Below are 27,348 nucleotides of genomic sequence, written 5' to 3'. Positions count from 1 at the left end.
TCCACCTCACCTATCCAAGTCCTATCCATAAGAAGCTGTAACATGGTAGCAAAAGATTGGATTTGGGATCAGAATTTGACTCTGAAATTGGAGTTGAATCCTTGTTCCCTGGCTTCCTAGCTTTGTAACTTTGAGCAGTCACAAAATCTCAGATCGACAAATGTTCAGCTCTGTTATTGGGGGGGGCGGGTAACAATACCTCAGAGGACTGGTGTACGGATTAAAATGAGGCTTCTGAAAGAAGTGTGAACCTACACAAACATCCTAAAAATACAGGGTAATGTTTTATAGTGATTAAGACCCTAAATTGTGTTTATGAGTTCCAGCTCATAGTCAGAGATCTAAGTTCAAATCCTAACTCATATTTGTTGTCTATGCAGTTGATTTGGCAATCCGTCATTTACCATATTTTTCCATGTGTGTTTTCAACTGCATTTATACTTAATTTAACATGTATTTACCCAAGACATGTTATATATTCTGTGCTTTTTATGTGTTGTTCAACATAAGCGCTTCTCATAATGTTCTGCACATAGGAATCCAATAATCTATATTTATTTGAAGAATACACATATTTGCTGCACTGACAGTTCATTATGTAATCAAGGTAAGTAGTAATGAAAAGTAGTACACATTACAATTACCATCTATAAGCACGTGTATGTGCAGAAGAGCTATTTTTCAAATCACATTAAACCTAGATGAATTACAGAACGAAAGCCCACCAGGGAAAAATTAAACAATATTTGGAATAAAATCATTTGGCCTGATTTTCATAACCACAGATTGCAGCGAGTACCACCATCCATGCCAAGTATGCCAGACAATCCCATTGTCCGTTTTAGCCTTGTAGGGACCCGGGTAGTATAAGCCATTCAGGTTTGCGGAGTGACACCTAGTGGGAAGAAAAATAAACACAAAACAGTCAGACCAGAAAAATCGCCTTCCTCTGAAACCCTTTTATTGGCTAGCAGATGATAAAAAACAGAAAGCAAAAAACAAAAAACATTTTGACTATGAATCCTGCCATTTTTCAGACAGGAGAATCTTGATCAATTTCCAAAAGCCAGGAGATTTCTACAATAGATGGGTTTTTTCAACTGATGGATTTTAGTGCTGTACCCAGTCTCAGGATACAGCCCAGCTCACCTGTAGTGTCCTGTAAAAAAAGCATTTCTGTTCTTAATCGCTTTTACACAGAAAAAGGGAAAGCAAGCAAACAAAAACATGACCTTATCACCGTGGGCCTTTGCAAGCGGGGTCAACAAAACCAGGTGGGGCAGGGCGCTCTCTTGCCATCTTCCCTGGATCATTTGCTCGTATGTGTTCATCCATCCGCTGCCAGGACTTAGCTTTTGCACTGCAAACTCCCTTCCTCCCCTTTTTTAAAAATCGCCAACATGTCCATTATTTTAACCTCAAGGGTAGGAAAACAAAACCTAAACCACCATTTAAAGTTTTCCCAGCAATTAACCAATAATCGTTTGTCTGATTTGCCGAGTTATTTTTTTTTTAAAGATTTTATTTATTTATTTGAGAGAGAGAATGAGAGAGCACATGAGAGGGGGGAGGGTCAGAGGGAGAAGCAGACCCCCCGCCGAGCAGGGAGCCCGATGCGGGACTCGATCCCCGGACTCCAGGATCATGACCTGAGCCGAAGGCAGTCGCTTAACCGACTGAGCCACCCAGGCGCCCTGCCGAGTTATTTTTTTAACACATATCATTCCAATCTAGATAAGTTGGTTGGCTTATCATAAATTTTAAAATGTCCCACTTCCTCCTTTAAAACCCGTAAATTTTGCCCCGATATGGATAACTAAGCTTATGTGATAATTTACTGTGTATGTTAAGAATGAGTCGCTACATATTTCTTGATTGAAATGAACAGATGGCAGATAATAGGATATAAGGAGAACATTCACAAGGGATAGTTCTGAAAAATCTATGGAAAGTACCCAGATTATTGAATCAAAAAAGCATATAATTTATCCATAGATGCTGAGTTTTGGCGTGGATCACTTAACCAGCTTAGTGATTTGCTCTTGCTCACCACCCGGACAGTCTCCTAATTTAACTGTATGTAACTGAAACCATGTATGCTAACTCGGCAAGTATCAAAAACCTACTGTGGCTTTAAAACTGTGTGGAAAGTAATGTTAGAAAAAAAAATACTCCCCACTGAGCCTCCGGAATATATATTTTGGCCTATCTCTGTTTTCCTAGAGGCATCTACTACATATATAATTTTTATTGGTTCTGTGATTTGAATCCCATTAAGAAAACTGACTGCATGGTCAGCATACAAAATCTTAGCTATTCTGAAACCGATTTTCCAGCACCTTTCTGTTTCAGAAACAGCCTGAACTTGTAACTGGATGGGGCGGGAGATGGCTGGGATGCCGTCGGTGAAGAAGTAGCTGTGAGCATTTGCATGAGCAAAGCAGAGAAGACAGAAGACAGCCACACTCAGCGACTGGTTTGCTATGTGGAGAAAGAACGTCTTGCAGGTGAGGGATAATTGAAGTGCCAACATTTCATGTAAGTTAGAACTTTAGGATGAAAACAAAGAGGGTAAGGAGGAAGAGGATGATAGGTTTAAACAAGAGGAATAGGAGGCCTGGTAGAAATAGCACCAAGCTTCTAGAACAATTGACTTTTCCTCCAGCGTTACTGATTTTCCACCTGTACAGACTTATCATCTCCTTTGGCTTCAAGGATAATGAAGGGTTCTTTGGCAGCCCCAGCTACTGAATTGCCTTTCTTTGTCATCTCTGAACCCCTATATCTAAAGTCAAGTAAATCATTTATTTGCCCATGTTAATATGTTGCTGGTTGTCCTTTAGACACAATAGCAACCAGTCAACGGGGTAGGTTCATGGTAATGTCAACTGATAATGATTGTTATTTCTACACTTGATCTTCGCCAAAAGGCCGAGAAGCGATGTTATTTCTATATATGGCCTTCTGTTCAAAATCAAACATTAAGGGATCCTGCAACTTAGTGAATTATGGATAAGTTTTACATAATGCTGATAATTTTTACATAATGCTAACTTAGAAGGACAGGGGAGGAAAAAGGAGGAGGAAGAGAAAGTGACAAAGATGGCCTGTTTTTACAACCACTTAGTGTCAACTTGACACACCACACTACCTACAACTAGCTGTCTCTCCATAAAATCTACAACTCTAAAATCAGCACATCACAATAGCTGATGTTCCTAGGGAGGACTCTCATGCTTTTAGGGAAAATTAACATATGCCTTGTCTACCTCCACTTAATAAGATAGAGGATTGCAAAATGCCTTGAAAGTACTTACATCACAAAAATAAGGTTAAAATTTGGATTGTGGAACTTAATGGATAATCTTCAATAATATGGAAAATCTGACGCTCCAGATACGCTCACTTACTAAAGATTCCATAATGGAAAATCTAAATGTCCAGACATTTTGAGGTGGTCCTTGTTTTCTAAAGAGAAAAGCCATTCCAAACCTGTGCACTACCTAGCAGTTGGAGCACATCTGCTTTGCAGACACAGCAGACCCATCAGGTTATTTTTAAGGAAGACTGTGTGAAGTTTCCATTCTTGCCTAAACTTTGTAATTACAACAAAGGGAGCTATCTGGAAACCATCTTGGGTGGAGAACAGTTAAATGAGTCAAGACTATCTGGCCCAGAGAAGAGAAAATGTTGAGGAATACAATAAATATCTTCTCACCCATTGCCTGCGGGGTTTTGTTGAAAGGGAATTACAGTTGCTCTATTAACTACTGAGAAAAAAATCTGGCAAGATATAAGAAGGCAGATTTCAAGATAATAAAAGGAAAAACTGAGTACAATTGAAAAAATGGAATGAGCTAGCTGATAAAGTAACATGGAAGTATTCAGCCAGAGGGTGGAATTAGGTGTCAGGAATATTGTAGAGGGAATTTCTGTATTGGGAGGAGCTTGGATTCAATGATTTAAGGGAAGTCACAGTGATCGAAAAGTAGTTTTATATAGAAAAAATTACAAAAAGAACATGGCCATTTCATATAATAGGAGAAAGTGAAGACCAAACTGGTTATTAGAATGCTGAAAATATTTCTCCTATATAAATCCTCCCTATATCTTCATGTCAATTTGTGGCCAACTGTTTATGATAACTCACCCATCATTCAGTTTGCAAGCAATCTTTGCATAAGTAGTAATTTGATTTATTTCTATAACACCTTTCAAGCTTTATTAATGCACACAATGAACAAATCCTCAAAAATACTTCATCCCTGAAGAATTCTAATAAGCATGATTACTTAATAATACCAATACTACAAAGAAGACAACATTACCTCACATGTTATAATTAATGCCCACTAGTGAGATATCATCAACGCCATCACAACGATGTTTATAAAACGCAAACCTGTTAAACCACCAGCCAGACTGATCTTCTTCTGCACAGTTTCCTTCATAGTTGTCATTATCTCTGTCCCATGTGCTGAATTTCATTCTTTGGTGACTACCCCACCATTGCACCTCAGGATGAAGATTCCCTGCAAGGGAGTCTCCAGCTGTTCCAGAATATTCCCCGATATTCAGCTCATAGGAATTCTAAAGGAAAAGAGGCAACTTCCACTATCAGTTGTCACTCTAATGTGTTAATTTAGTGTTAATAATTAATGGTAATGTTAATAATATGTTTAATAAACAAAAGAACAGGTCCTACTGTCTATCTTTGTTTCCACTGACCTTAGGGTTTATATTTTACACATTAATTCATGATGTTACTTATTTGAAAATTTGAGTACCTTTTCATCCCCAACTCTGAAAAGTTTATATTGTGCGTAACGGCTATTTTTTTCAAAATCTGCAAGGTCGATTTTTAAAGTGTAGTCTCCTGAAAAAAAAAAAAAACCAAGCAAGAAATTATAGGATATTCCTGATGTGTGGGATGACATTGATTTATTGAAGTTTAAAAACAACTCATGGTTCTATTTTACTTAAACCATTTCCTTCTGCCATGAGTCAGTTTTCAAAGAATAAACAATGACTCCATTGTATTTACAACATGAACATTTTATTGTGTATTTTACTTGAAAATAGCTAGAGACACAATATTGAAGGTGGAAATTTTCTACAGATCTATCGCAGGTAAAAGCTAGTGCAATTTACTTGACAAAGAACAACAGAAAATAAGTCATTATTTAGTTAATAGATTAAGAAATCTAACAATGAGGGGCGCCTTGGTGGCTCAGTGGGTTAAACGTCTGACTCTTGATTTCAGCTCAGGTCATGATCTCGGGCTTGTGAGATCAAGTCCTGCATTGGGATCCACACTGGGTATGGAGCCTGCCTAGGATTTTCTCTCTCCCTCTCCTTTTGTCCCTCCCCCTACTCACACACATGCTCTGTCTCAATCTCTCTCTCTCGGGAAAAAGAAAAAAAAAAAAATCTAACAATGAAAGAATAAATAGAAGTTTTAAGAAGTTTAAACATTTATCTTCTTTTTCTTACTTTCAGTAAGAATGTTGATCTTAAAAGTAAACAATAATCGAACTAGTTGGTATCTTCAAGTGATCTTCTTTTCTCCATTGTCCCATCACTTGTAAATCACAAAGACTATTCTTTTTTGAAAAACAGAACTATTATCAGGAACCAGAAAATTATACATAAAACTGTTAGATAATGTATGTTCTATCCTCCTACTTTGATAAATAAAACTTCACAATGACCTATAAGACCGGGTTTGAATTTACTATCTTAGTCTCCTTGGGGTTCCAAGCCAGAACATGGAGGCCCAGGGAGAGAGACGCTCTGGACCCCACCACACAGGTCTCGTGTATGGTCTGCCTCCTCTTTTCCTATCCCTATCTCTTATCTCCATCATGCACAGAAAGGGGCCTTGTCCACATTTGTGGACATTGCAGGCTGCACATCCAAGCTCTGTTTATACCCACACTAAAAGCTGTTGCTTTACCTCCCTTCAGGCCTAGGGGTGTGCACACCAGCAGCACAATCTTCTCAAAGGTGATAGATGAAAAGAGGCATGAACAGGTCCTGGAAGCAAGCTCAGGACTGTTTCAGACAGGGAATGCTGGATTGGTCCTTACTGAGTGGGGAGGAGTGTGGGCTTCTTTTGGCTTTCGTGCTCTAGCCCCACAGACTCTTCCTCCCAGGGAGCTCTTTACTGTGGGATTCTGGGAGAGACCCCTCTAATCTTATCAAAGGGCCATAAAGTTTATTTGAGCCAAGATGGTGAAGTGGATGAGAACGGTAAGGTAGGCTGAGTTAACTCTCCTATAAAATACTTTGCATTGTCGAAGAGATACAAAGTCAGACTCAATGTTTCAGGTAACCATCTTAATATCTTTATGGTCAATAAGTAAATAAAAATGAAATTACAGACCATTTCTAAATTAATGTTATTGCAAAATTTCCAGTCAAAACTTACATAATGGGGACAAGGCTATTTTCAGAGGAAATTCACTAGCCTTAAGCTCTCACAATTAAAGAATTGCAAAGGCATGGGTTTTCCTGTGGATGATGTGATATGTGATTGTGAAGCCTGGAACTTTTAGCTGTCATGAGAGTAGGAGCCTGAACACCAATTAAAACATGAAGGGGGGGACGCCTGGGTGGCTCAGTCGGTTGAGCGTCTGCCTTCGGCTCAGGTCATGATCCCAGGGTCCTGGGATCGAGTCCCGCGTCGGGCTCCCTGCTCTGCGGGGAGCCTGCTTCTCCCTCTGCCTCTGCCTCTCTCTCTCTATCTCTCATGAATAAGTAAATAAAATCTTTAAAAAAAAAAAAAAAAACATGAAGGGGAAGGAGATGTGTTGGCAATGTGCATCTGGGTAAATAAGCATTTAATAATAATCTGACAAATAATTTTGAACTTTGTGTATTTAGAAGGAGCCAAGGGTTACTTCTTAGAGTTTTCATAGTTTGAATAAGAAACCAGATAAATATTAATGTGCAAAAAAAAAGCAGGTATGGTAAGTGTTATATATCTATCATAAAACACTCCAAAGTAGGAAAATAAGTACATTGAAGGAAGGGAAATCTTATGTAAATTTAGAGAGCATTGATCACAAGAAGGACGAGCAAAGAAAGTATCAGGCTTAAAGGATTATCTATCCTCTCTAGCTATTATTCTGGTGTCTCAAAGATCCCAATAGTTATAATCCAACTTATGAATTATGAATATAGAAACACTAATCACTTTCCTTAACTTGGATGAAAGAAGAAAAGCCTTGCTTTTATGTTTAATGCATTGCCAGTGGGATATAGCATGCCTTCTTGAGCAATACAATTGCCTTTTATAAAACATTCTGAATCAGATCTGAGTGGGATTGTCTACATTCTCAGGCGTGCATTTGAGGCAAGGAAGGCAATGAGCTGGAGTAAATGAACATGGGAAAGAGAAGCTTGGAAAATTCATCAAACTAATGATATTTTAGACAGTTATTGAGCCCTAGTAGAAGATACCCAGCCAGTACATAACACACAGGGGAAATTGTACAGATGTCTTCAATCTGAAATGTGTCAATAAAATGGCTCACTGGATGGATAGGAACGTGGTTAAAATAATAAAAACAGTAAAATATTAGTCTGGAATCTAGGGGGAGGTTGACTCTTCTTTTAGTTTTGCTGTATCTTTGAAATTTCTCAAAATAAAAGCTGAGGGGGATGGAGACAGGGACATTTATTATGGTATTTGATTGCAAAAACAACCCCAATGCCCCAATTGTTTGTCTCAACCTTTGCCATACGACTTTGTAACTCCTTCCATTAAGTCCATTTCTCTCCCCTTAAAATGTGCTGGTCCAGTGACTTGTTTTTACCAGGAGAAGGCAGTGAAAATGACCATGTGCCAGTTCTAAGGCTAGGTCTCAAACAACTTTCGTACTTGCCCTATCTTTTTTGGAACTCTGCCTGAGCTACAAGAACAAGTCCAGGCTGGCTACCTGGAAGACGAGAGACGGTATAGAGCAGAGCCCAATCGTTCCATCTGAGGCCAACCTACAGCAGCCAGCCTCCCGCAGACCAGGAAGTTGGTCACAGAGCCATGAGCAAGCCCAGCCGAGATCAGCAGCCCTGGTGAGCAAAACTGCTCCCACCCCCCCAGCTTGTACATTTGTGAGCCACAATAAATGATTCTGACTTTAAACTAGTAAGTCTTGAAGTGGTTTGTTACATACTATTATTGTGGCAATGGATGGCTGACCCAGTATAGATATTTCGAGGAACTTGAGGCATTAAAAAAAGAAGGATGATGACATTCCATTTCCTTTCCGGAAATAGAAAATAAATATATGAGAAATCTCCCACCCCCAGTGAAGATCTAGTTTCTTTGCCTCTGGTCCTAGTTCTAAGTGGCCACATTTTATAAAGGGGATTATTGCCCCAAAGGGATCCTTGCCATCTGCAAAACACAGCAGTTACTGAATTGGTTCCACTGCCTATGGTTTAGTGAAAAACATTTTAGTGTTTTTTTTTTTTTTAATTGTACTTCAAGTGAATTTGATAACAGGCAAACCTTACCTTGTGTGGTCAGTAAGTGGAGATTTTTATTACCCAGCCAATATTCACCATTTTCCCGAACAAAATTTCCAAAGCCATTTTCATAGTCATTCCAACCTCTAAAAAATACAAAGTGAAAGCTGATTTTAGCAAAACCCAAAAGGACCTTTGTAGTAACCAAGGTGCCCACCCCTCCCAACTACCACCCCCACCCTTTTCTCAATTCTTTTGTCATTTTCTTTATTAGTAAATGCACTTTCAGTAGTCATACTTACAGAGTGAAATTCTAATTATAGACCTCAGGATATAATAAAAAAAGGCTTAACTTGTTATGAATCTCACACATGCTACTCCAAATAAATCCTTATGTCATAATTAGCACACCTGTTAAAGTTCTCACTGCCATCAGATCGTCTCTGAATTACAGTCCATCCTCCTCCATCAGACATGTCACAGTAAACGGAGAATATTGTTGGGCTCTGGAGAGGTTTGATTTTGTAAAATCCACTGCGCTTATGCCCATCATTAAAAATCTCTGAACAGTCTGTTTGCAAAACAAGGTAATGTAACATTTGTTATATGTCTTATGTCTCCCCTCTCTAGCCCCCGCCCCACATGAGAGCCTCTGGATAAGATTACTCAATACTAATGGAGACAGATAAACACATGGTGCAGATAATCAGCTTTTTAAAATTGCATCTTGGACATCTTCCAGTAGATATTAGGAAAGTCTTATTTCCTTTCCTAGTATTTAATTATCATCTGACTCCTTGACATGATCATGAAAATAAAAGAGGTATTTGGTTTCTCATTTCTCATTTTTGTGGAAAACAATTAAAAAATTACATATGTTCAGTTAATTACAGTATATTTAATTGGAATTTATAACCTAATCTGACAGAATAGTAGAACTTATCTCTCCTAGGAAGCTAAAATGAAAGTAGAAATATAACCTCGAACAAATAATTTAATATGGGTTATCTTGACTTAGAGCATTATAAATCATTCTGAACATCTGGAGATTAATTCAAAATAGTAATCTTCTTGTTAGAGTCTTATAACCTCCCAGTCTCAACAGACTTTTTTACTAGCCCACTGAAATTTCTAACAGTCCATGCATTCTTAGATGTTTTTGCTAAAAACTGCAAGCTTCTGCTATTCCTTTTATCCCTATGTTCTTCACCATGATATTTCTTTAACTATTGGAGCAAACAGAGGTACCAATTTGTCACCAAAAAGTAATATCTATTTCTTAAATTACTTGAGGGTAGGATAAATTAATAGCCACTGGGTCTCATCTAGGCTGATATGTACACACTTAGAGAATATACGGCAAGTATGGACTTCACTCTTGTTTCGATGCCTAGGAAGCTGTTTAAAGGTTGGTTGAAGTAGTGGCCACTAGAAAGAGATGATCTGAAGAATACCTAGTTACAGACTTTTGAGTAAAAATACTATAACTTAACATTATAGCTAACTTTCATGTTTTACCCTTATCATTTTGTTAATTTCCTTCCTTTTTTTTTTTTTAAAAAAAAATTCTGTTCCTGGTTGGATATTTTAAAGTTCTTTCTTCATTTTCATTGTTTTGATGCCCAATTTTCTACAACTCTGTTATGTTACAAGTAAAATACACTGTGCATTAAATTGGTAGAATAGGCAATACGAATTAGAAAAGAAAATAAAGAACCTTTGTCGCTTTCAAAAGCTCTCACCAAGTTGAGACCAATCATGTACTACAGCTTTGGTGAGTTGTTCATCTTTGTAATGATTTAGGCTTTATTTGTATATTTATTTCTGAGATTCAGAAGCCTATTCTTTTATTTATTTATTTGACAGAGAAAGATAGCGAGAGCAGAAACACAAGCAGGGGGAGTGGGAGAGGGAGACGCAGGCTTTCCGTGGAGCAGGAAGCCTGATGTGGGGCTCGATCCCAGGACCCTAGGATCATGACTTGAGCTGAAGGCAGACGCTTAACGACTGAGCCACCCAGTCACCCCTCAAAAGCCCATTCTTTATGCATGATGGATTCTTAAAAAAAAAATCCTTTTTGGCAATTAAATAAGAAAAAAAGCATTACCTAAAATTAGTTCAGTGTTGTTCAAAAGCTTACATTTTGTGGTCAAGTAAGTTGTACAACACTCTTCATTAAAGTAAGCAGATTTTAACCTTGTTAAGGAAGGAGCGCTTTGCTTACGTATAATCTCCTACCAAAGAGCTGAATAGTAAAAACTCCAAAGATTCAGACTATTTTCCAGGCAAATATGGAAATGATTAGCTATAACTTTTTCCTCTGGAAAACTTTGTGAATATAGCATTTGCAGCCAACATTTTCTATTTGTTTCTATTTTATGCCAACTGCAAGTTTGTGTTTTTAAAATTTTTTTCCTTCTTCCCAGAGGAAAAAACCAAACACAAATCCAGAGGAAAGCTTTCAACTTAAAAGAAAAAAAAAAAAAGCAAAAAACAAAAACAAAAAACACCCAACAAGTAAAAAAAAAAAAAAAAACATCAAAAAGCACCAGTAGCAAAATTGCTCATAAAAAATAAGTTAGAAATAAGGAGCCTGCCTTGGGGAAATGTAACTTATACTATGATAGCAGGAAGTTCAAGCAATGTAGGGTGTAAAACATTAACTAGGTATTTATAATGTTTTCAAAATGTTTCGACCCACTCAAGTCTCTGGAGAATAGGCAGGCAAGGGCAAGGTTAGAAGGCTCTGTGCTCATGGGAGTTTAAAAAACAAAAAGGGATTTTTGGATACTTACATAATACTAGAGTGAGGCCAAGATTTCCTGCCCTCTGACAAATACTGCACTAAACTGGATGAGGTGAATACTTTCTCTGATCATGCAGAAAGCAAGCCATGTTGGAAGGCTGAATGTTTAAGCTTCACAAAGTGACATGACAGCCTGCCACATGGACTTCCCTCTTGTCCCAGAATGGTGGCTGAGCTCAAAGCTGAGAAGCAAAGTCATTCTAAGCTCAAAGAAAGGCCAGCATGAGCTCAGCGGCCACTCAGGGGCATGCTGGGAAATGCAAGAGCTCACCCTGCTATAGTCATTCTCCCCACCAGGCAACATTAAGAAGGAAACTTAAAAGAAGAAAGGATGTTGGTCCCTTGGAGAGGGCAGGATTCTTGAGGGGTAGGGTGAAGAGGCTTGCTCCTGTGCAAACAAGGGGGAGAGTATATAATAATGTGGATAGATGGCTGACATTCATTGAGTGCTTCTTTTGTACGAAATGCTATTGTACTCATGTTACATGTGTTAACTCTTAATCTTTACAACAAAGAAACATTCTTATCATTCTCATTTTACAGACGAGGAATATGAGGGCCATAAAGGTTAAGTCACTTGCCCAAAGGCTACAGCTAGCAAGATGGGCAGTGGGAATTTGAAACCAGGCTTCAATGCTTCTATTGTATATGAAGAATATGACACAGATCTATTAACTTCTGGGGTTTTTTTTAATGTTATATCCAAAACAAGAAAATATCTATCATCTATCCTATTGTATGTGCTATAATGTTATAAGACAGACACATACACATACTATAATGGTTCGTCTAGACACTGTCCATGTGACTCTTCCATCCAACTCCTGCTTATACAGTCAGTCCTCCTCTGACCTTGGTATTTCCATTTCCTAGTAACTGATTTCTGCCTTATTCTTGGTGACTTCTTGTTTCCCGAGGTCCCCACCCAGCACTCCTGACATAGGGATTGGAGTTGTAGCTCCTCAACCTCATTCTTCCCATGACTGGTTGCACAGTGCTTGTAACCAACATCCAATCACCTGCCTCCTGACATGACTGGACACTTGAATCTGTGTTCACAACCTGCTCAGATCGTATCTGAATACATACCTTGGGTTTTGAACTTACTTTGGAATTTGGAATAATGATACTTCTCTTATATCCACAAGTTCCTTGACCTTGAGATTAGTTGTGTACCCCTTTTGGAATCATAGAAGGTGCCAGCAGGGTTGGCTTCTTCTGAACCCTCTGTCCTTGGCTTACAGAGAGCTGCCTTCTTGCTGTGTCCTCATACGGTCTTTCCTCTGGCACCAGTCTCCCTGGCGTCTCTTCTTATAAGGATACTCAGATTGGGGGGGCCCATCCTAATGGCCTTATTTTCACTTAATCTCTTAGTCGTATTCATAGACTTTAGAGGTTAGAGCTTCAACATATGAATGGGGAGGGTACAACTCAGCCCATCAGACAAAGTCATCAATCAAATGGTCATTTGGCCATTCTGGTTACCCCCTTGTCTGAATCAACCCTGTTATCAAAAATGATTGCCCTAATTAACTTACTGAGATCCTACTCTGACATCTGTATCTTAAATTTTCCACAGTCTCGGGAGAGGTAGCTAAAGCCTGCTAAGTGGATAACTGACCACATTATAATTAGGCCCCAAACGTCATCGAATGAAAAGGGTGTTGAATTGCCACAATACCCTACCTCCTACCTGAAAAGAAGCAAAGCCTTCTACTAGGTGACCTCAGCCTGTGAGAAGAAATCTGGGGAGAAGCCTGACCTGATTCTGGTCTTGAACAATCTCATCCACATGCATCAGCAAAAGCACAAGCCCTTTTCAGTCCTGTAGGGGTTCTCATTTAATTGCAGCCTAAATTCTCATTTAATTGGAGTGGAACCTTGGCACTATATGTATACAGTTTCCCAGGGGTCATTGCCTTTCTGCACATTTTGTAAGCAGAGTTCATGTTCTGGACTAATTTTTTCAGGGATGTTTGTATAGTAAACAGCCTTAGAAGATAGAGACGGATGACAGGTTAGTTTCTGTCCACTTTCATAACAATAATGTCTCTTGCAAAGGAGAAAAAACTGGGCCAATTTGCTTGTAACCCATAATAAATAAAAGATTGATGTTTCCTAAGCTCAGCGTTCCTCAGCTGTGACACAGCCCACTGCCTGCACATTCTCCACCTGGATTACTCCATTTTGCTCCTTCAGTATTTGCAAGCAAGGGATATCGGTACAAACATGAAGACTCCTGACCCGGGAGTCTCTTTTCTTCTGCTGGCATCCATGAAACGGTGGCAGGCTAACTTGTTAGGCTGCGAAGAGAGTAAAACCTCAGACCCTTCATGGCTCTTTTATTGGCTTCGGCATTTTACAAGGTCACCAGGTGATTCTAGTGGGAAGCCCTGGCTCAGAATCAGTCTTCAAGGAATTTCTACTGATTTTGCTTTTTGTTTGATTGCTTTCCTGAGCCTTCTTTCACTGTCTTGCCTAATCGTCACTGTGGTTCTCTCCTTAGGTTCTCGTTCCTGGTTCTTTGCCCCCAAGATTGCCTCAGACAGGGCCTTTGTTTCCCAAGCCTATTTTTGCCAGAGCTGGCTTTTGTTCCTCTTTGTTCCACGCCACAGAGCCATGGGCCATCCTCACGCTACCTCCAATCCCTCTACCACAGGCCTCCTTCTGATCCCTAAACAGGGGAGGGGAAGTTGGACTCCAAGAATCAAGGGTAAGGGATCACGTGGTGGGACAACAGCATGTCAGGAGCCCCTAGGACAAAAGTCTGACCAGAAAGAGATTAGGTTCTCAGTAAAGAAAGAAGGAAGCATTTTGTTGCAGCCTAGTTTCTAAAATTCTCACAATCCTTATATCCTACACTGATGAGTATATTTAGAAACACAAAATAAAGATGTCTTTATTCTATCAGCCTGGAATCTCTTCAGCCTTTACATTTTTTCATTTACAGTCAGATCTATTTTCCAACTTATATTTGCTTATCTAGCGCTTCCTATATCTATGTACTCCCTTGCTTTCATTCATAAATGTGAGGCTCTATTATATTCAGGTACTTGAATAGGCAAGAGGGAAGAAAAAATGATGAAACGTCATCCCAGACCTTACAAAGTGCCTGGTTAATTGATCAGGACAGATGCATAGACAAAGAAATTATAATACATCATGGGAGAAGCTAGAACAGACATAGGAACACAGTGCTCTAGATGGCATCCTCATTTCTGACAACTCTGGTTTGTTTACTTTAAAAGATGCCTGGAGGAAGGCGAGTGAATAGTTTTCTATAAGGAATAATGCTATGTGCAGTGATAAGTGCAATGTGTTGACAGTCTAAGATCATTTAGTTTCCGGGTGAGAACACTGACCCAGTCAAAAGGAAAATTACCAAACCATAAAATATACATGTAAACACAACTCTTGTATTTCCCTAAATAATTGTGGTCCTTTTTCTTTCCCTGTCCTTTTATTCTATTACCTTATTACTACCCTAAAGCACATAACGGTTTCAGAAGGGAAAACTGTATAAGTGTAACAAGAAATGATACACAAAAACAAAACTCAACTGTAAAATTTCACAAGTATCATCTGTTATTTGCACACCAGTATGTAAACAATCTATTGTCTTTGATCTCTCATTAAACTATAGAAATTCTGAGGTATTTAGCATTGGTATTAAATATCCCCTGCAGAGATTAGTGAGAGAAAAGGATAAAATGTGTTAGAAGACATTTAAATTTGGTATAATGCTTCATGTTGATTGTTATTGGAATAGGAAAAGCTCTTTAGCAAAATCCGAAGTACCAAATAATGAGCAACCCCATTGCACATGGGTGTATATTATAAGTTCCTGAAGCCCATAAGAAAAATAGGTTCTGACCTGCATATTGCCTCTTGCCTCCAAGGTCAATGACATTATTCTCCTCTCCTTTATCAAGGAACTGGATTTCCTTCTCATGCAAAAGCTGTGTGATCTTGACCTGTTGCTGCTTGACCCGCGTCTCAAGCAAGTGCACCTGGGCTCTGAGCCGTGCCTGCTCCTGGAGACAGTTCTCAAGAGCCTGCAAAGTGATGTGCATCTCATTCTCACTGGGAAATAAAAGCTCCCAACAAGCTGGACAAATTAATGATTCAATTTTGTCCCTGCCCCGCATCGGGCTCCCTGCTCGGCGGGAAGCCTGCTTCTCCCTCTCCCACTCCCCCTGCTTGTGTTCCCTCTCTCGCTGTGTCTCTCTGTCAAATAAATAAAATCTTTAAAAAAAAAAAATTTGTCCCCAACTCCCATTTCTGAATATTATTCTAACCAGAAAATGGTTTGAAAACTCTGGTACTATTTGTTGTTTGAAGAATAAGTAATTATGGCTACGGTAAAGTGCTTGAACTAAAAAATTATATATTAATATAAAATAATCTGAATGACTAAGCTAAGAGCCTTAAATTCGTCTCATTCGATCTTCATAATGATTCCAGGAGGGAGGAATTGTCTCAACCCTAGTGAGGCAACTTGCTCAGGGATTTTTCCAGCAAGTAGGAGGAGTCAGGATTCAAATCCGGTTAGAGATCCCTACTCTCAGTCTCTTCGTGATGCCATCAAATGCTTTCCTGACAGTAAAGTTTTAATGGCATCATTGCATTGTTAGTGTGTCAATCCCTAAAATAAACAAGGCTTTGGAATGACCTTCTGGCATTAATGTCTTAAAAATTTAATGGAATACTTATAATCCGATGACATGTGTTCACCTTTATAAGGGATGCTAGTTTAGACTCTCATATCCCTGAATATCTCACCCACTTACCTGTGCAAATTCTAGTGAAGTCACTTTAACTTTTTGCTTATTGTTTTGTTTTTCCCTCAATTACTTCAGAAAGGGATGGGAGGAGGCTGAGTTTTCCAGTTAGGTCATTTATCTTCTCTAAAAGAGCAAAATACCCAAGAATATTGGATGCAAGAGAATTTATCAGCTCCTTTCTAAGCTGGCGTCTGATAACTTTCCAAAGAGAAAGGAAACATGGTAGGGAATTAATTGGGAAGATGAGCTGCAGGGATGGGGCTTCTGGAAGAGGTATTGAGACTAGAAGCTTCAATAAAGGCTTTGAGTACTTGATGTGGGAAGAGTTACTGGAGGTAGAGTGGGGAAAAAAGGAAAAAAGGACAAAAGACTAATTTTTGCCATTTTTCCACTTTTACCTTGACATCTCTATTTGCAAATTACATCATGATCTCCCATGGTAAGTGTAAATGTTCACTTCTGAGAAATTCTAAATTTTCATGAGTGATTGTTTTACACTACTACCTTTATACACATCATTTTCTAAAACAGCCATCAGACAGATTTCTCAATTTACAATTGCCTTTCGGTTCCTATCTTTATGTACTGCCTTATATTCATTCGATAAATAGGAGGACCTGCTACATTCCAGGCCCTCTGCTAGGTGGTCAGAACAGCACAGCTAGACACCCTATTTGGGACAAAGAGGTACACTCCCTTCCTATGAAGACCTGTACTGTGAACATAGAAATTCAGCCCCCAAACTGGAAGTCCCATAGCAAGAGAATGGGGAAGTGGTGGTCCAGGTCTTCTCCTATTTCCAAGTCCGAGTCACCGAATCTCCCCTGGCTATTTCTCGAGGACCATTTCTTATTTGCTCTTGGTGCTCTCTCCTCAACACTCCTTGATTTTTCTACTCTGAATTATTTGCTTAGCTCTCTGATTCCCACCAGTCTAAAAAATGAACAGCAAGAACATTTCATGGTGTCTGGAATCCTGTGCTCCTTTCTAATAGGTGGAAATTGGTTGCGATAGTGTTAAATATAGTTAAATATAAATTGCAGTGTGCGATTTAAAAATAGCTGAAAGTACAGGGCAACTATCTTCAATCATTATGAGACCACATGCACAGTTTTAGTGAGCTTATTTAAAATTTAGGAGTTTTCACTCTCCCAGAACTTTGAATAAATGAGTATTTTCTCCCTTTTATTTATTTATGAATGGAGGAAGGCATGAGTTCATTGTAATTACTTTCAAATAATTTGTTCAGTTTACACTAACAGTGTTCAATATTGGAAAACTCAATATTGGGAAAGACCCTAGGTCAATTTTAATTACCATGGGTAGTTTTAAGTTTCTAACATTATTTAACTACCCAAATAGGCCCCAGTAAATTCAAAAAGATTTTACTTATTTATTGTGAAGACTAGTTTTTACTTTGAGAAAGAAAAATTACGTCTCTTGTAAGTGCCTATTATGTGGCAGGTGCGTCCACAAACCTTTTTCATATTTTCCCCTTAGTTATTTTTTTTTCAGTGACAAATTACTAAAGGTTTTCTGCAAAATAAAAGAAAATTCAGGTCAAAGCAGGTATTATAAATACATAAATAAATGAGCTTACCCAGCTTTCCCTGCCCATTACCAGAATGGTGGTGACAAGGATGAAACTGAACATCTTCACCATTTTCCCCACTGAAACAACTACAAGAACAAAAGATATTTCATAAACTTCTTTACTGTGATTTTTTCATGTGATGAGTTGGGTTCAGGTTCAACGTGATCCAGGATGTCGGATGCAGCTCCATCTCTAGTCTGAGAGTCTTCAAGGAAATTCCCCTGGATTTTCCCATGCTTCCCTCACACAGAATGATGCTCTCTGTTACCTTAAGTAGGACTGAACCTGTTCAATTGCAGAAATAAAGGGACTCTGCCTCTCTTTGAGTGTCCTAATTATAATGTGCTGCTTGTGCAGACAAAGCAAAGGTTCTGTAAAAACAAAGACCTGGCTCCATGTTTTGGCTGAGCCACTTCCTAGTTGTGTGCCCTCAGGCAACCTACTAAAATGCTCCTGATTTGTAAATGGAAATCATAATTTCTACTTGACAGGACTGTGGTAATTTTGACCTAATGCTTTAGATACCCTGTCATAGGATAAGTGCCTAAGGAACAATAACTTATTTTGTATATGGAAGACTGCTTTTATTTTTAAAAGAAGAAAGAAAAAAATGACAACTATAGGATGTGATATGCATTGTTTTTCTTGATGTCTTAATGGATAGGCAAGCTACCAAGGTGATATAAATCTTTAAGCTCTGTTTAAAGTTGTAGAGGAAAATTCACTTTACCACTTCTTGAGATTATTTTTAAAATCACTCTTGAGGGGCGCCTGTGTGGCTCAGTCGGTTAAGAGTCTGACTCTTGATTTCAGCTCAGGTCATGATCTCAGGGTCATGAGATCAAGCCCCATGTTTGGGTTCTGCGCTGAGTGTGGAGTCTGCTTGAGATTCTCTCTCTTTCCCTCCCCTCCCCTCAACGCTCCCCCCTGCCCTCCTACCCTGCTTGTGCACATGCTCTCTTTCTCTCAAAATAAAATGAAATAAAATGAAATCACTCTTGAAGTAATGAGTCTTGATGAAAAATTTTGTTCATCCTCAAATAACTTCTGTGTGCTGCCAGAGATGATTTTTCATAAATTTTAGACGCTAAGGAGCCTAGAAGAGCAGAGATATTTGCATAATCTTCAAACAGATTTTATACCTATGGTTTCCAGAAAAGAACTGGAATCAACTGAATTATTTGTTAGCCTATTTTTATTCTTATAGAACCTGTGACCACTAGGTCTTTTCAGGTATCTCTTTCTCAGTTTTTTTTTTTTTAAGATTTTTATTTATTTATTTGACAGAGAGAGACACAGCGAGAGAGGGAACACAAGCAGGGGGAGTGGGAGAGGGAGAAGCAGTCTCCCCACTGAGCAGGGAGCCCGATGCGGGGCTCGATCCCAGGACCCTGGGATCATGACCTGAGCCTAAGGCAGATGCTTAACGACTGAGCCACCCAGGCACCCCTCTTTCTCAATTTTTATATAATTAAAAAGGTGGTTCCTAACTTTACTGCCCATTAGAATCACTTGGGGAGCTTTAAAAAAATCTCCATGCCCAGGAATTCAATTGAATGTCTAAAGGTGGCAGTCAGGTACATGGAATTTTTAAAACATTGTTGATTCCAATGTTCAGCAAAGTTTGGGAAGCAATGATTTAAGGACTTAATATACAAAAATTTTTAAGTCTGTTATAACAAAGTAGTTAGTTCTCAGTCCTTCTGAGGCCAACAAAAACAGTTATAGAATGGGAAAGACACTTAAATTCAGTGACAAATACCGTGCATGGCCACCTTGGGAAGCACTGTAAAATAGAATGTGAGTTTTTAGAGTATGTGAAATTTATGCATTACAGAGAGTAATAAAGAGTCTGCTACATATAACTATATAATTTTACTTGACTGACTTTTATTTTTTTACTACAAGTCTAGAACTGTGCTGTGTATTTTATAAGCATCTACTTTAATTCTCAAATAACTAAGGCAAGTACTATTATCCTCATCCTACAAATGAATAGATCAGAGAGGTTAAGTCATTTCCCTAAGATCACACAGCCGGTTTATGGAAGACCCAGCAATTGAGCTGAGGGCTTTCCACCTTGACGGCCCATGCCCTTAACCTGAACTCCACACGGACTGCCTCGTGATCCACATATGACTGAAACACACAGGGAAACAGGCTGCATGGACGAATGGGGGCCCTCGCGCTTGGCCTTCTCCTGTAAACATCGGCCTCACTCATGAACATGGCTGTGACTCATTTGTTCCTGAGTCATGCACTTCTCCAAAGGAACATCAGGTGAATCTGGCAGGAGAGGAGACAGCTACATTGAAGCAGAGGCAAACTGAGGGAATGGCCACATTAGCAAGCCCTTACTGATTATCAGCTCTCTGCTCAGCACTGTGCTACACGCTGTGGAAGAATTAACATGGCAGCCTCGGCGAGGCAGCGTCTCAAGCAAGAAATGAAAATAACCATGAAAATGGAAATTAAGGACAATATAAATTAAGTAGACGTGAAACCATATGTAATTACATATAAAAATTGAACTTTCCCAGACCACCCCTCAAGACAAAATTAATTACTTCCTCCACTGTGACCCCCCCCCCATACTATATTTGCAGACCAAAATAGCAGTTATCCACTCAATAAACATTGTTTGCATGCCTGCTCTGTTCCAGGCACTGTGCCAAGCAATGGAATTATCAAGTGGTCAGTTTTTTGCATGTCTTTCTCTAACTGCTTAGAATAAGATTTTTGAAGGCAAAGGCCCCACCTTGCTAATTGTTGTATCCCCAGATCTAATTTGTTACAGCGATGCCGATAAAAGGTTAGTTGTCTCTGCAGAAAATTTTCCCCTGGGAAGGAAAATTCTTTCTCAGAGGGGAAAATGTCCTTTCCTTGCCATAAAACTAGTCTGTTTGCAGTGGCAATACTTCCTCCTTCCTTCTCTATGTTTATCCTGGTCAAGGGGAAAACAAAGGGCTAAGTGTATTTTTGAAAGTAAGCGTTAGGAAGGGGGTCGAGGCTTTTGGTTGGATTGAACACATGCATTTATTTTTTCTTTTTCATAAAACCCCACTAGAAAAGGAGTAAAGAAAAATGGAGAAGACATGAATTGACAAGGTCAAAGAGAAAGGGCGGGGAGAAAACACCTGGCATGCAATGTCAACATGTTTGTAGGATGTAAGAAGCACGTTGGGGAGCTGGCAGGGCTGCTAAAACTGGGGAACCAGCAGCAGCAAAGGGGACCATCACAAGAAGGAGACTAAGTTGCACTGCAATGCCCCAGCCAGGTGCAGGGCTGAAGGCATCAGCTGGCTTCGAAGGCAGGGTTGGAGGCGATGGGCTGACACTGATTCTCACCGAAACATTGCATGCCAGGTGTTTTCTCCCCTCCCTTTCTCTTTGACCTTGTCAATTCATGTCATGAATACTGTTTCTCTCACCCCATCAGACAACAAGGCTTACTTTCCACTAAGGTTGAACCAGAGAGGCTCTGGGTAGCATGACCACAGGCACAAAGGAGGTCAGGGGAGAGTACTTTGTTCTACAGATTGAAACACCCACCCCCCCACCTCCACACACACACACACACACACACACACACACACACACACCACCAGGATATTCTGTCCTGGCAGCCAGGTAGCCCTCTCTCTACTCCTCCCACCACTTTCCAGGCCAGAGAGCATGGGATTCCTCTCTGGAGGAATGAATAGGCTCACAGAAAAGATCATCAGAGGCTTACATTGGGCGATTCTCCAACAGAAGCGCCTTGTCCTTGCCTGATCCTTCTCCAAAGAAGCCCACCAGTTGGCAAGCCTCATTCATGTACACGGGAGAGGTATAAACTTAAATTTTCTGTGTTTCTTTCAAAGGAGTTCTCTCTGAAGGGAGATATATTAAGTTTCTTTCTGCATCTGCATTTACCTAACAGTCTAAAGAGAAACACTTAAAGGGGTGCCTGGGTGGCTCAGTCGGTTAAGCATCCAACTCTTGATTTTGGCTCAGGTCATGATCTCAGGGTCACGAAATCAAGCCCTGCGTCCAGCTCTGCACCGAGTGTGGAGCCTGCTTAAGATTCTGTCTCTCTTGGGACACCTGGGTGGCTCAGATGGTTAAGTGTCTGCCTTCGGCTCAGCTCATGATCCCAGGGTCCTGGGATTGAGTCCCGCATTGGGCTCCCTGCTAGGCGGGGAGCCTGCCTCTGCCGCCCCCCTGACTCTCATGAATAAATAAATAAAACATTAAAAAAAAAAAAGATTCTGTCTCTCTCTACCCTCTCCACTCCCTGCCCCCTGTTCATTTTCTCTCTCTCTCAAATTAAAAAAAGAGAGAGACAGAGAGAAACAATAGCAAGCAATTTATCATGAAGTTGTATAATTTATCTGTTACAACTTAATCCTTTCATCTAACACTGAAAACAAAATAACCAAAATGTACAGAAAGAAGTGGAGTGCTGTGTAAATCACACAGCTAAATGGGCAAAGAAGTCAGACAAAATACAAGAACACATTCAATAACTCATTGCAGAAAAGCTCTCCTAAGCCCTTGGAGATCCAGTTTTTTCAGTGAGTCATCCTTTTATACATTCATGTGATACCATTTATAGCAACTTAGTTTAGGAAAATGGATATTTTACTCTGTGATCTTAGTAACCATTTAAAATTCAAACATGGGGTGACTGTTTAATGCCAGGTGCTATGTACACTAGATGCTTTTATATACAGCTTATATTAAATATATTGAATTACATTTAAAATACTAGCTTATATTGGGGTGCCTGGATAGCTCAGTTGGTTAAGTGTTCGACTCTCGATTTCGGGTCAGGTCATGGTCTCAGGGTGGTGATGTTGAGCCCCATGTGGCACAGCACTGGGTGTCGAATCTGCTTAAGATTCTCTCTCTAATAATTCATTAGAAACAAGACTGATCTTTCCTAAGAAAAGCTGAGATGGTGAGTGGTGCTCTCTCAAGGTCATCAAAAAGGAAAAGCTCTCTATGCAAGACTTGAGCTTGTCTTAGTTGTTTATAAAATATATGTAGTATTTCCGTAATTGAATCATAAATACTTCAAGGGCAGTGTTTTCTGCTACATTGCCCATCTTCTGAGTTACCTTTTTGCAAAATAGAAGAGGCAACTGTCCCTAGACTTTAACACTATTGCTAATTCTCTCAGTTAACATATTTTTCAGTACTGTATAAAATTGTGATAAAATTATGATTTAATTATGTTCAGTTAGCCAACATATAGTACATCATAATAAAAATAAATTAAAAAATTAATAAAGATAAGTGGAGAAAATGGCTGTGTGCAACCTGGAAGAAGGTTCTCACCAGAACCCAACAATACTGGTACGCTTATCTTGACTTCCCACCCCCACAACTGTCAGAAATAAATTTCTATTGTTTATTAAAAAAAATTATGATTGAAAAATTCTAATTTGAGGGCTGCCCGGCTGGCTCATTCAGAAGAGTATGTGACTCTTGACTTGAGGGTCATGAGTTCGAGCCCCGCGTTGGGTGTAGAGATTACTTATGTAAGTAAATATTTTTTTAAAATTCTCATTTTAAAAAGAAAAATAAAACTCCATACTGTAAAAAACAGATAAAATTGAAAATAGGGATAGGAACAGTTATTTGTACACCAATGTTTATAGCAGCATTATTCACAACAGACAAAAAGTGTGTGAACAACAATCCAAATGTCCATCCACAGATGAATGGATCACCAGAATGAGATATATATACACACAATGAAATATTAACCTTGAAGACCTTATGCCAAGTGAAACAAGCCAGACACAAAAGGACAAATGTTGTATGTTTCCCCTCATACAAAGTACCTAGAGTAAACAAATGCCTAGAAATGTATTATGTGTATTAATTTGAAGTATATGAAATTTGCATTTTGTTAGGTCAAAACCATTCAAACGTATGCCATTTCTTACAGTTCAACCTAATACATTAAAAAAGGAAGAGCTAGTCATTAAGGAAATTGAAAACTATATTCAAATATAATGAAATATTTTATATATATATTTTAAGATTTCATTTATTTATTTGAGAGAGAGAGACACAGTGAGAGAGGGAACACAAGCAGGGGGAGTGGGAGAGGGAGAAGCAGGCTTCCTGCGGAGCAGGGAACCCGATGCGGGGCTCGATCCCAGGACCCTGGGACCATGACCTGAGCCGAAGGCAGACGCTTAGCGACCGAGCCACCCAGGCGACCCTATATATGTTTATGTTACATAAGTGCCATGAAATGAAGGACTTGATCCTTTTTATTTCTGCTATATCTCCATGCTTGGTAGATACTTAGGTACTGTATCAGTTTCATACAGCTGTTATAAATTACCACACCGCGGGCGGCTTAAAGCAACAGAAGTTGATTCTGTCACATTTCTGGGGCATAGGAGTGTGAAATTAAGGAGTCACTATAGCTATGCTCCCTCTGAAAGCCTCTAGGGAAGAATGCTTCCTTGCCTTTTCTAGAATCTGCTGGCTGCCAGCCATCACTGGCATCCCTTGGCGTGCGTCTGCAACACTCTACTCTCAGCTTGCGCGTTCACATGGCTGTCTTCCCTCTGAGTGTCCCTGTGCCTAATTTCCCTCTTCAGACAAGGACACCAGCCCATTGGATTGGGGCTCATCCTAATTCAATATGACCTTATCTTAACTTGATTCCATCTACAAAGACCCTATTTCCAAATAAGGTTACATTCACAGGTAATGGGAGTTAGCACTGAACGTATCACTTTATGGACACAATTCAACTTGATTCAGGTACTCAACAAAATATTTGGTGAATTGATGAGAAGAAAATTTATGAATCGAAGTTAGAATTTTAGAACTTCCCAGCATCTGTTATAATTTTACAGTTGTTTATTAGAGACAAAATTCTTTTTTTTTTTTTTTTAAGATTTTATTTATTTGAGAGAGAGAGCAACAGAGAGAGCACAAGCAAGGGGAGGGGTAGCGGGAGAGGGAAAAGCAGACTCCTGGGTGAGCAGGGAGCCTGACGCGGGACGCGATCCCTGGGACCCTGGGATCATGACCGGAGCTGAAGGCAGACGCTTGACCAACTGAGCCACCCAGGTGCCCAACACCAAATTCTTTTTGTCTGCTGAATTTATTAGATGTCCCTTTCAGATTGCCTTCATCATCTCCCCTCCTTCAGCAATGACTGAGAATATTTAATAAACTATGGCTTTTGTAAAGTTTGTATTGATTTGCAAATATGACATGTGGTGTGTGCTAGCTTATATTGGTTTTAAAGAGATATTTGAATTTATAAAATCCCAAGAGCAAATAAATAATGAAAAACTTAAAACCTAACATGTTTAAAATTAGGCTATCTTAATGGGCTACAACTATTATCATACCTATCTCATAATAAATTATAAGTTTGACTCATACTTTTCAGTTGGTAATAAATATATTTCCAAGCAGAACTACAACAGCTCTGCTGCTATTTTTTAAAAACCTCCTTTGTACCTTTATGGTTATTTGTCATTTAACTTTTAAATTTGTCATAAAGTCAAGTCATACAAAGTAAAAATTACCCCTCCACATGATGGAAATTTCTTAACATGTAATTAATGGCAGAGTCATAAACATGTGAAGTTTTTTAATGTTACAGGAAATAAGCAAGAATATTTGTTTTATTATAAGCAAGCAAAAGAAAATGAAGATGGAAAATAAAAATATTTTTTTAAAAACACATAAAGAGATTTTGGAAGTAGGAAGCATTATCCCATGAGACTAGTACACATGGTCAAACTATAATAAAAGGAAGTGAGATCACCCAAACATCATCAACACTTCAGGAAACAAGGCTCAGAGAGGGAAAATTATTTAGCTAAAGGAATAAAAGAAACTTTCACTAAGTATATTCACATTAATCTGGGAGATGAGTATAACAGTATGATATAATACCATTTATTTGTGACTCTGATTCAAATTGTTCTTCTGACTGAGAAGATTATTTTTTTGCCGGATTATTGATTGGGATTTTTCCTTTTTTGTTTCAGTAGTGAAAATAACGTCTCATTTTTCTTATGTGATAGTAACCAGATCTTCATTGTTTTAATCCACTTCCAGCTATCAGATGAAATATTTGGGAGTCAAGAATCAAAGTCATGAAATTTTTGTGCCTTTTAGACTTTGCTTTTATGCTGTCTGTTGAAATTAGTATATTTTCTTTGGTTCATCAATTTCCCTTCTGTATTTGTGGGGTCAAGTACTTTATTTCAGAAATGAATAAACTAGCTTAAAAACTTAAAGAGCTTTAAAAACAAATTATGGTCTTATATCTATGTCTGATTCTGGCTCTTGTCTAAGAGACAGCGTATGTTGAAAGAGCTCTGGGAGATGCTGGGAGATTATATAACATGTATACATAGTACTTTACATGAGGCTTGGTAGAAAATAAAGGGCCAATAAAATGTTTTGGCAGGCTCTGTCTCCTGGTGTCCTGAAATTTCCATCTCATCGCCATTAAAATAATCAAATCTGATCTTTCCCAGAGAAAGGAGGGAGCCTCTAGTCTGGCAGCTCCTTCAGTAATAAGGCATTTCAAAATGTGATTACAAATATATATTTTAAAGTCATTATATTAATTTGATAATCTTTAGAATAATTCCTGAGAATATCTCAAGTCATCTAAAATTCCTCAGTGACCAATTGTAATTCTTTTTTTTTTTTTAAGATTTATTTATGTATTTGAGAGAGAGAGGGGGAGAGAGTGCGTGTAGTAATTCATAGTAAACGTGAGGTGGGTGGGGGGGGTGGGGGGAGTGGGGAGGTGGGAGAGGAGTAGAGGAAGAGGGAGAGGGAAAGAGAGAATCTTAAGCAGACTCCATGCTGAGCCCAGGGCCGGCACAGGCCTCCATCCCAGGACTCTGAGATCATGACCTGAGCTGAAATCATGGCTTAAACCCCACAGGCAACCGCCCACCCATTGTAATTGTAATTCTAAACATCTTCTATAATGTTGAAGAAATGTTTAGGTATTGGGCTTTTCAAATGCTTTGAAAGTCTGGTCTCTATCATTCATCATAGTAAACCATTATTATTTTGCAAATCTGGTTTATGATAAAGTGGTATCAGATTATTTAATTCTTACTATACAGTTGTATTTCTTTTATAATGTTTTTGCTTTAGTCTGTTTCAAAACTTTCAATTTTTGTAAAACTAAAATAGTTTTCAAATGGCTATTCTTTGGTGTACCATATTATTTGATATAAATTATTCTAAGTCTCTTAAGTCCAATTTCTTCCCCACTAAAAAATTTTTTAAATTAGTTGATAGAGAAACTTAAAGGCAAAAATATTAAGTTTTAAACTGAAAAGTTGTACAGATGGTATATAACTTTTAAAAACAATTACAAAACAAAAATACATGTTAATGTAAAAATTTTTAAAAATGGTGGTTTAAGCAAGCTATCATGAAAGAATACAAGATAAGAGAAATAAGAAGAAAGAGCTATTGAAAGAAGCATGTTTATCTGTGAATTGTGCAGGACTGTTGAATCTCAGATCTGTACCTCTGAGACAAATAATGCAAGATATGTTAAGAAAAAAAAAAGAAGAAGAAGGTAGCGGGAGGGGAGGAATGAAGCGGGGGAAATCGGAGGGGTGGACGAACCATGAGAGACGATGGACTCTGAAAAACAAACTGAGGGTTCTAGAGGGGAGGGGGGTGGG

The 27,348-nt window shown here is 38.9% G+C and overlaps 1 protein-coding gene across 2 annotated transcripts in view; it reads right to left on the bottom strand.

Annotated features, from left to right (window-relative positions):
• Positions 1 to 539: 539 nt before the first annotated feature.
• Positions 540 to 27,348, bottom strand: part of FGL1 (fibrinogen like 1) — a 27,615-nt gene continuing 806 nt past the window's right edge. For both annotated transcript variants that reach the window (XM_031031029.2, XM_031031027.2), the window contains 7 exons: positions 17,663 to 17,742; positions 15,153 to 15,333; positions 8,884 to 9,043; positions 8,521 to 8,618; positions 4,788 to 4,876; positions 4,403 to 4,590; positions 540 to 895 (listed from right to left, as the gene is read on the bottom strand). In XM_031031029.2, the coding sequence (XP_030886889.1) occupies positions 736 to 895; positions 4,403 to 4,590; positions 4,788 to 4,876; positions 8,521 to 8,618; positions 8,884 to 9,043; positions 15,153 to 15,333; positions 17,663 to 17,725 (939 nt within the window). In that variant the 5' untranslated portion in view covers positions 17,726 to 17,742 and the 3' untranslated portion in view covers positions 540 to 735. The remainder of the gene's footprint in view (positions 896 to 4,402; positions 4,591 to 4,787; positions 4,877 to 8,520; positions 8,619 to 8,883; positions 9,044 to 15,152; positions 15,334 to 17,662; positions 17,743 to 27,348) is intronic.

Source organism: Leptonychotes weddellii, chromosome 2 (assembly GCF_054177405.1).
Source record: "Leptonychotes weddellii isolate Sample4059 chromosome 2, ASM5417740v2, whole genome shotgun sequence".
Classification (NCBI taxonomy): Eukaryota; Metazoa; Chordata; class Mammalia; order Carnivora; family Phocidae; genus Leptonychotes; species Leptonychotes weddellii.
The sequence above is the reverse complement of the archived record's forward strand: the minus strand, read 5'-3'. Positions and strand labels throughout refer to the sequence as shown.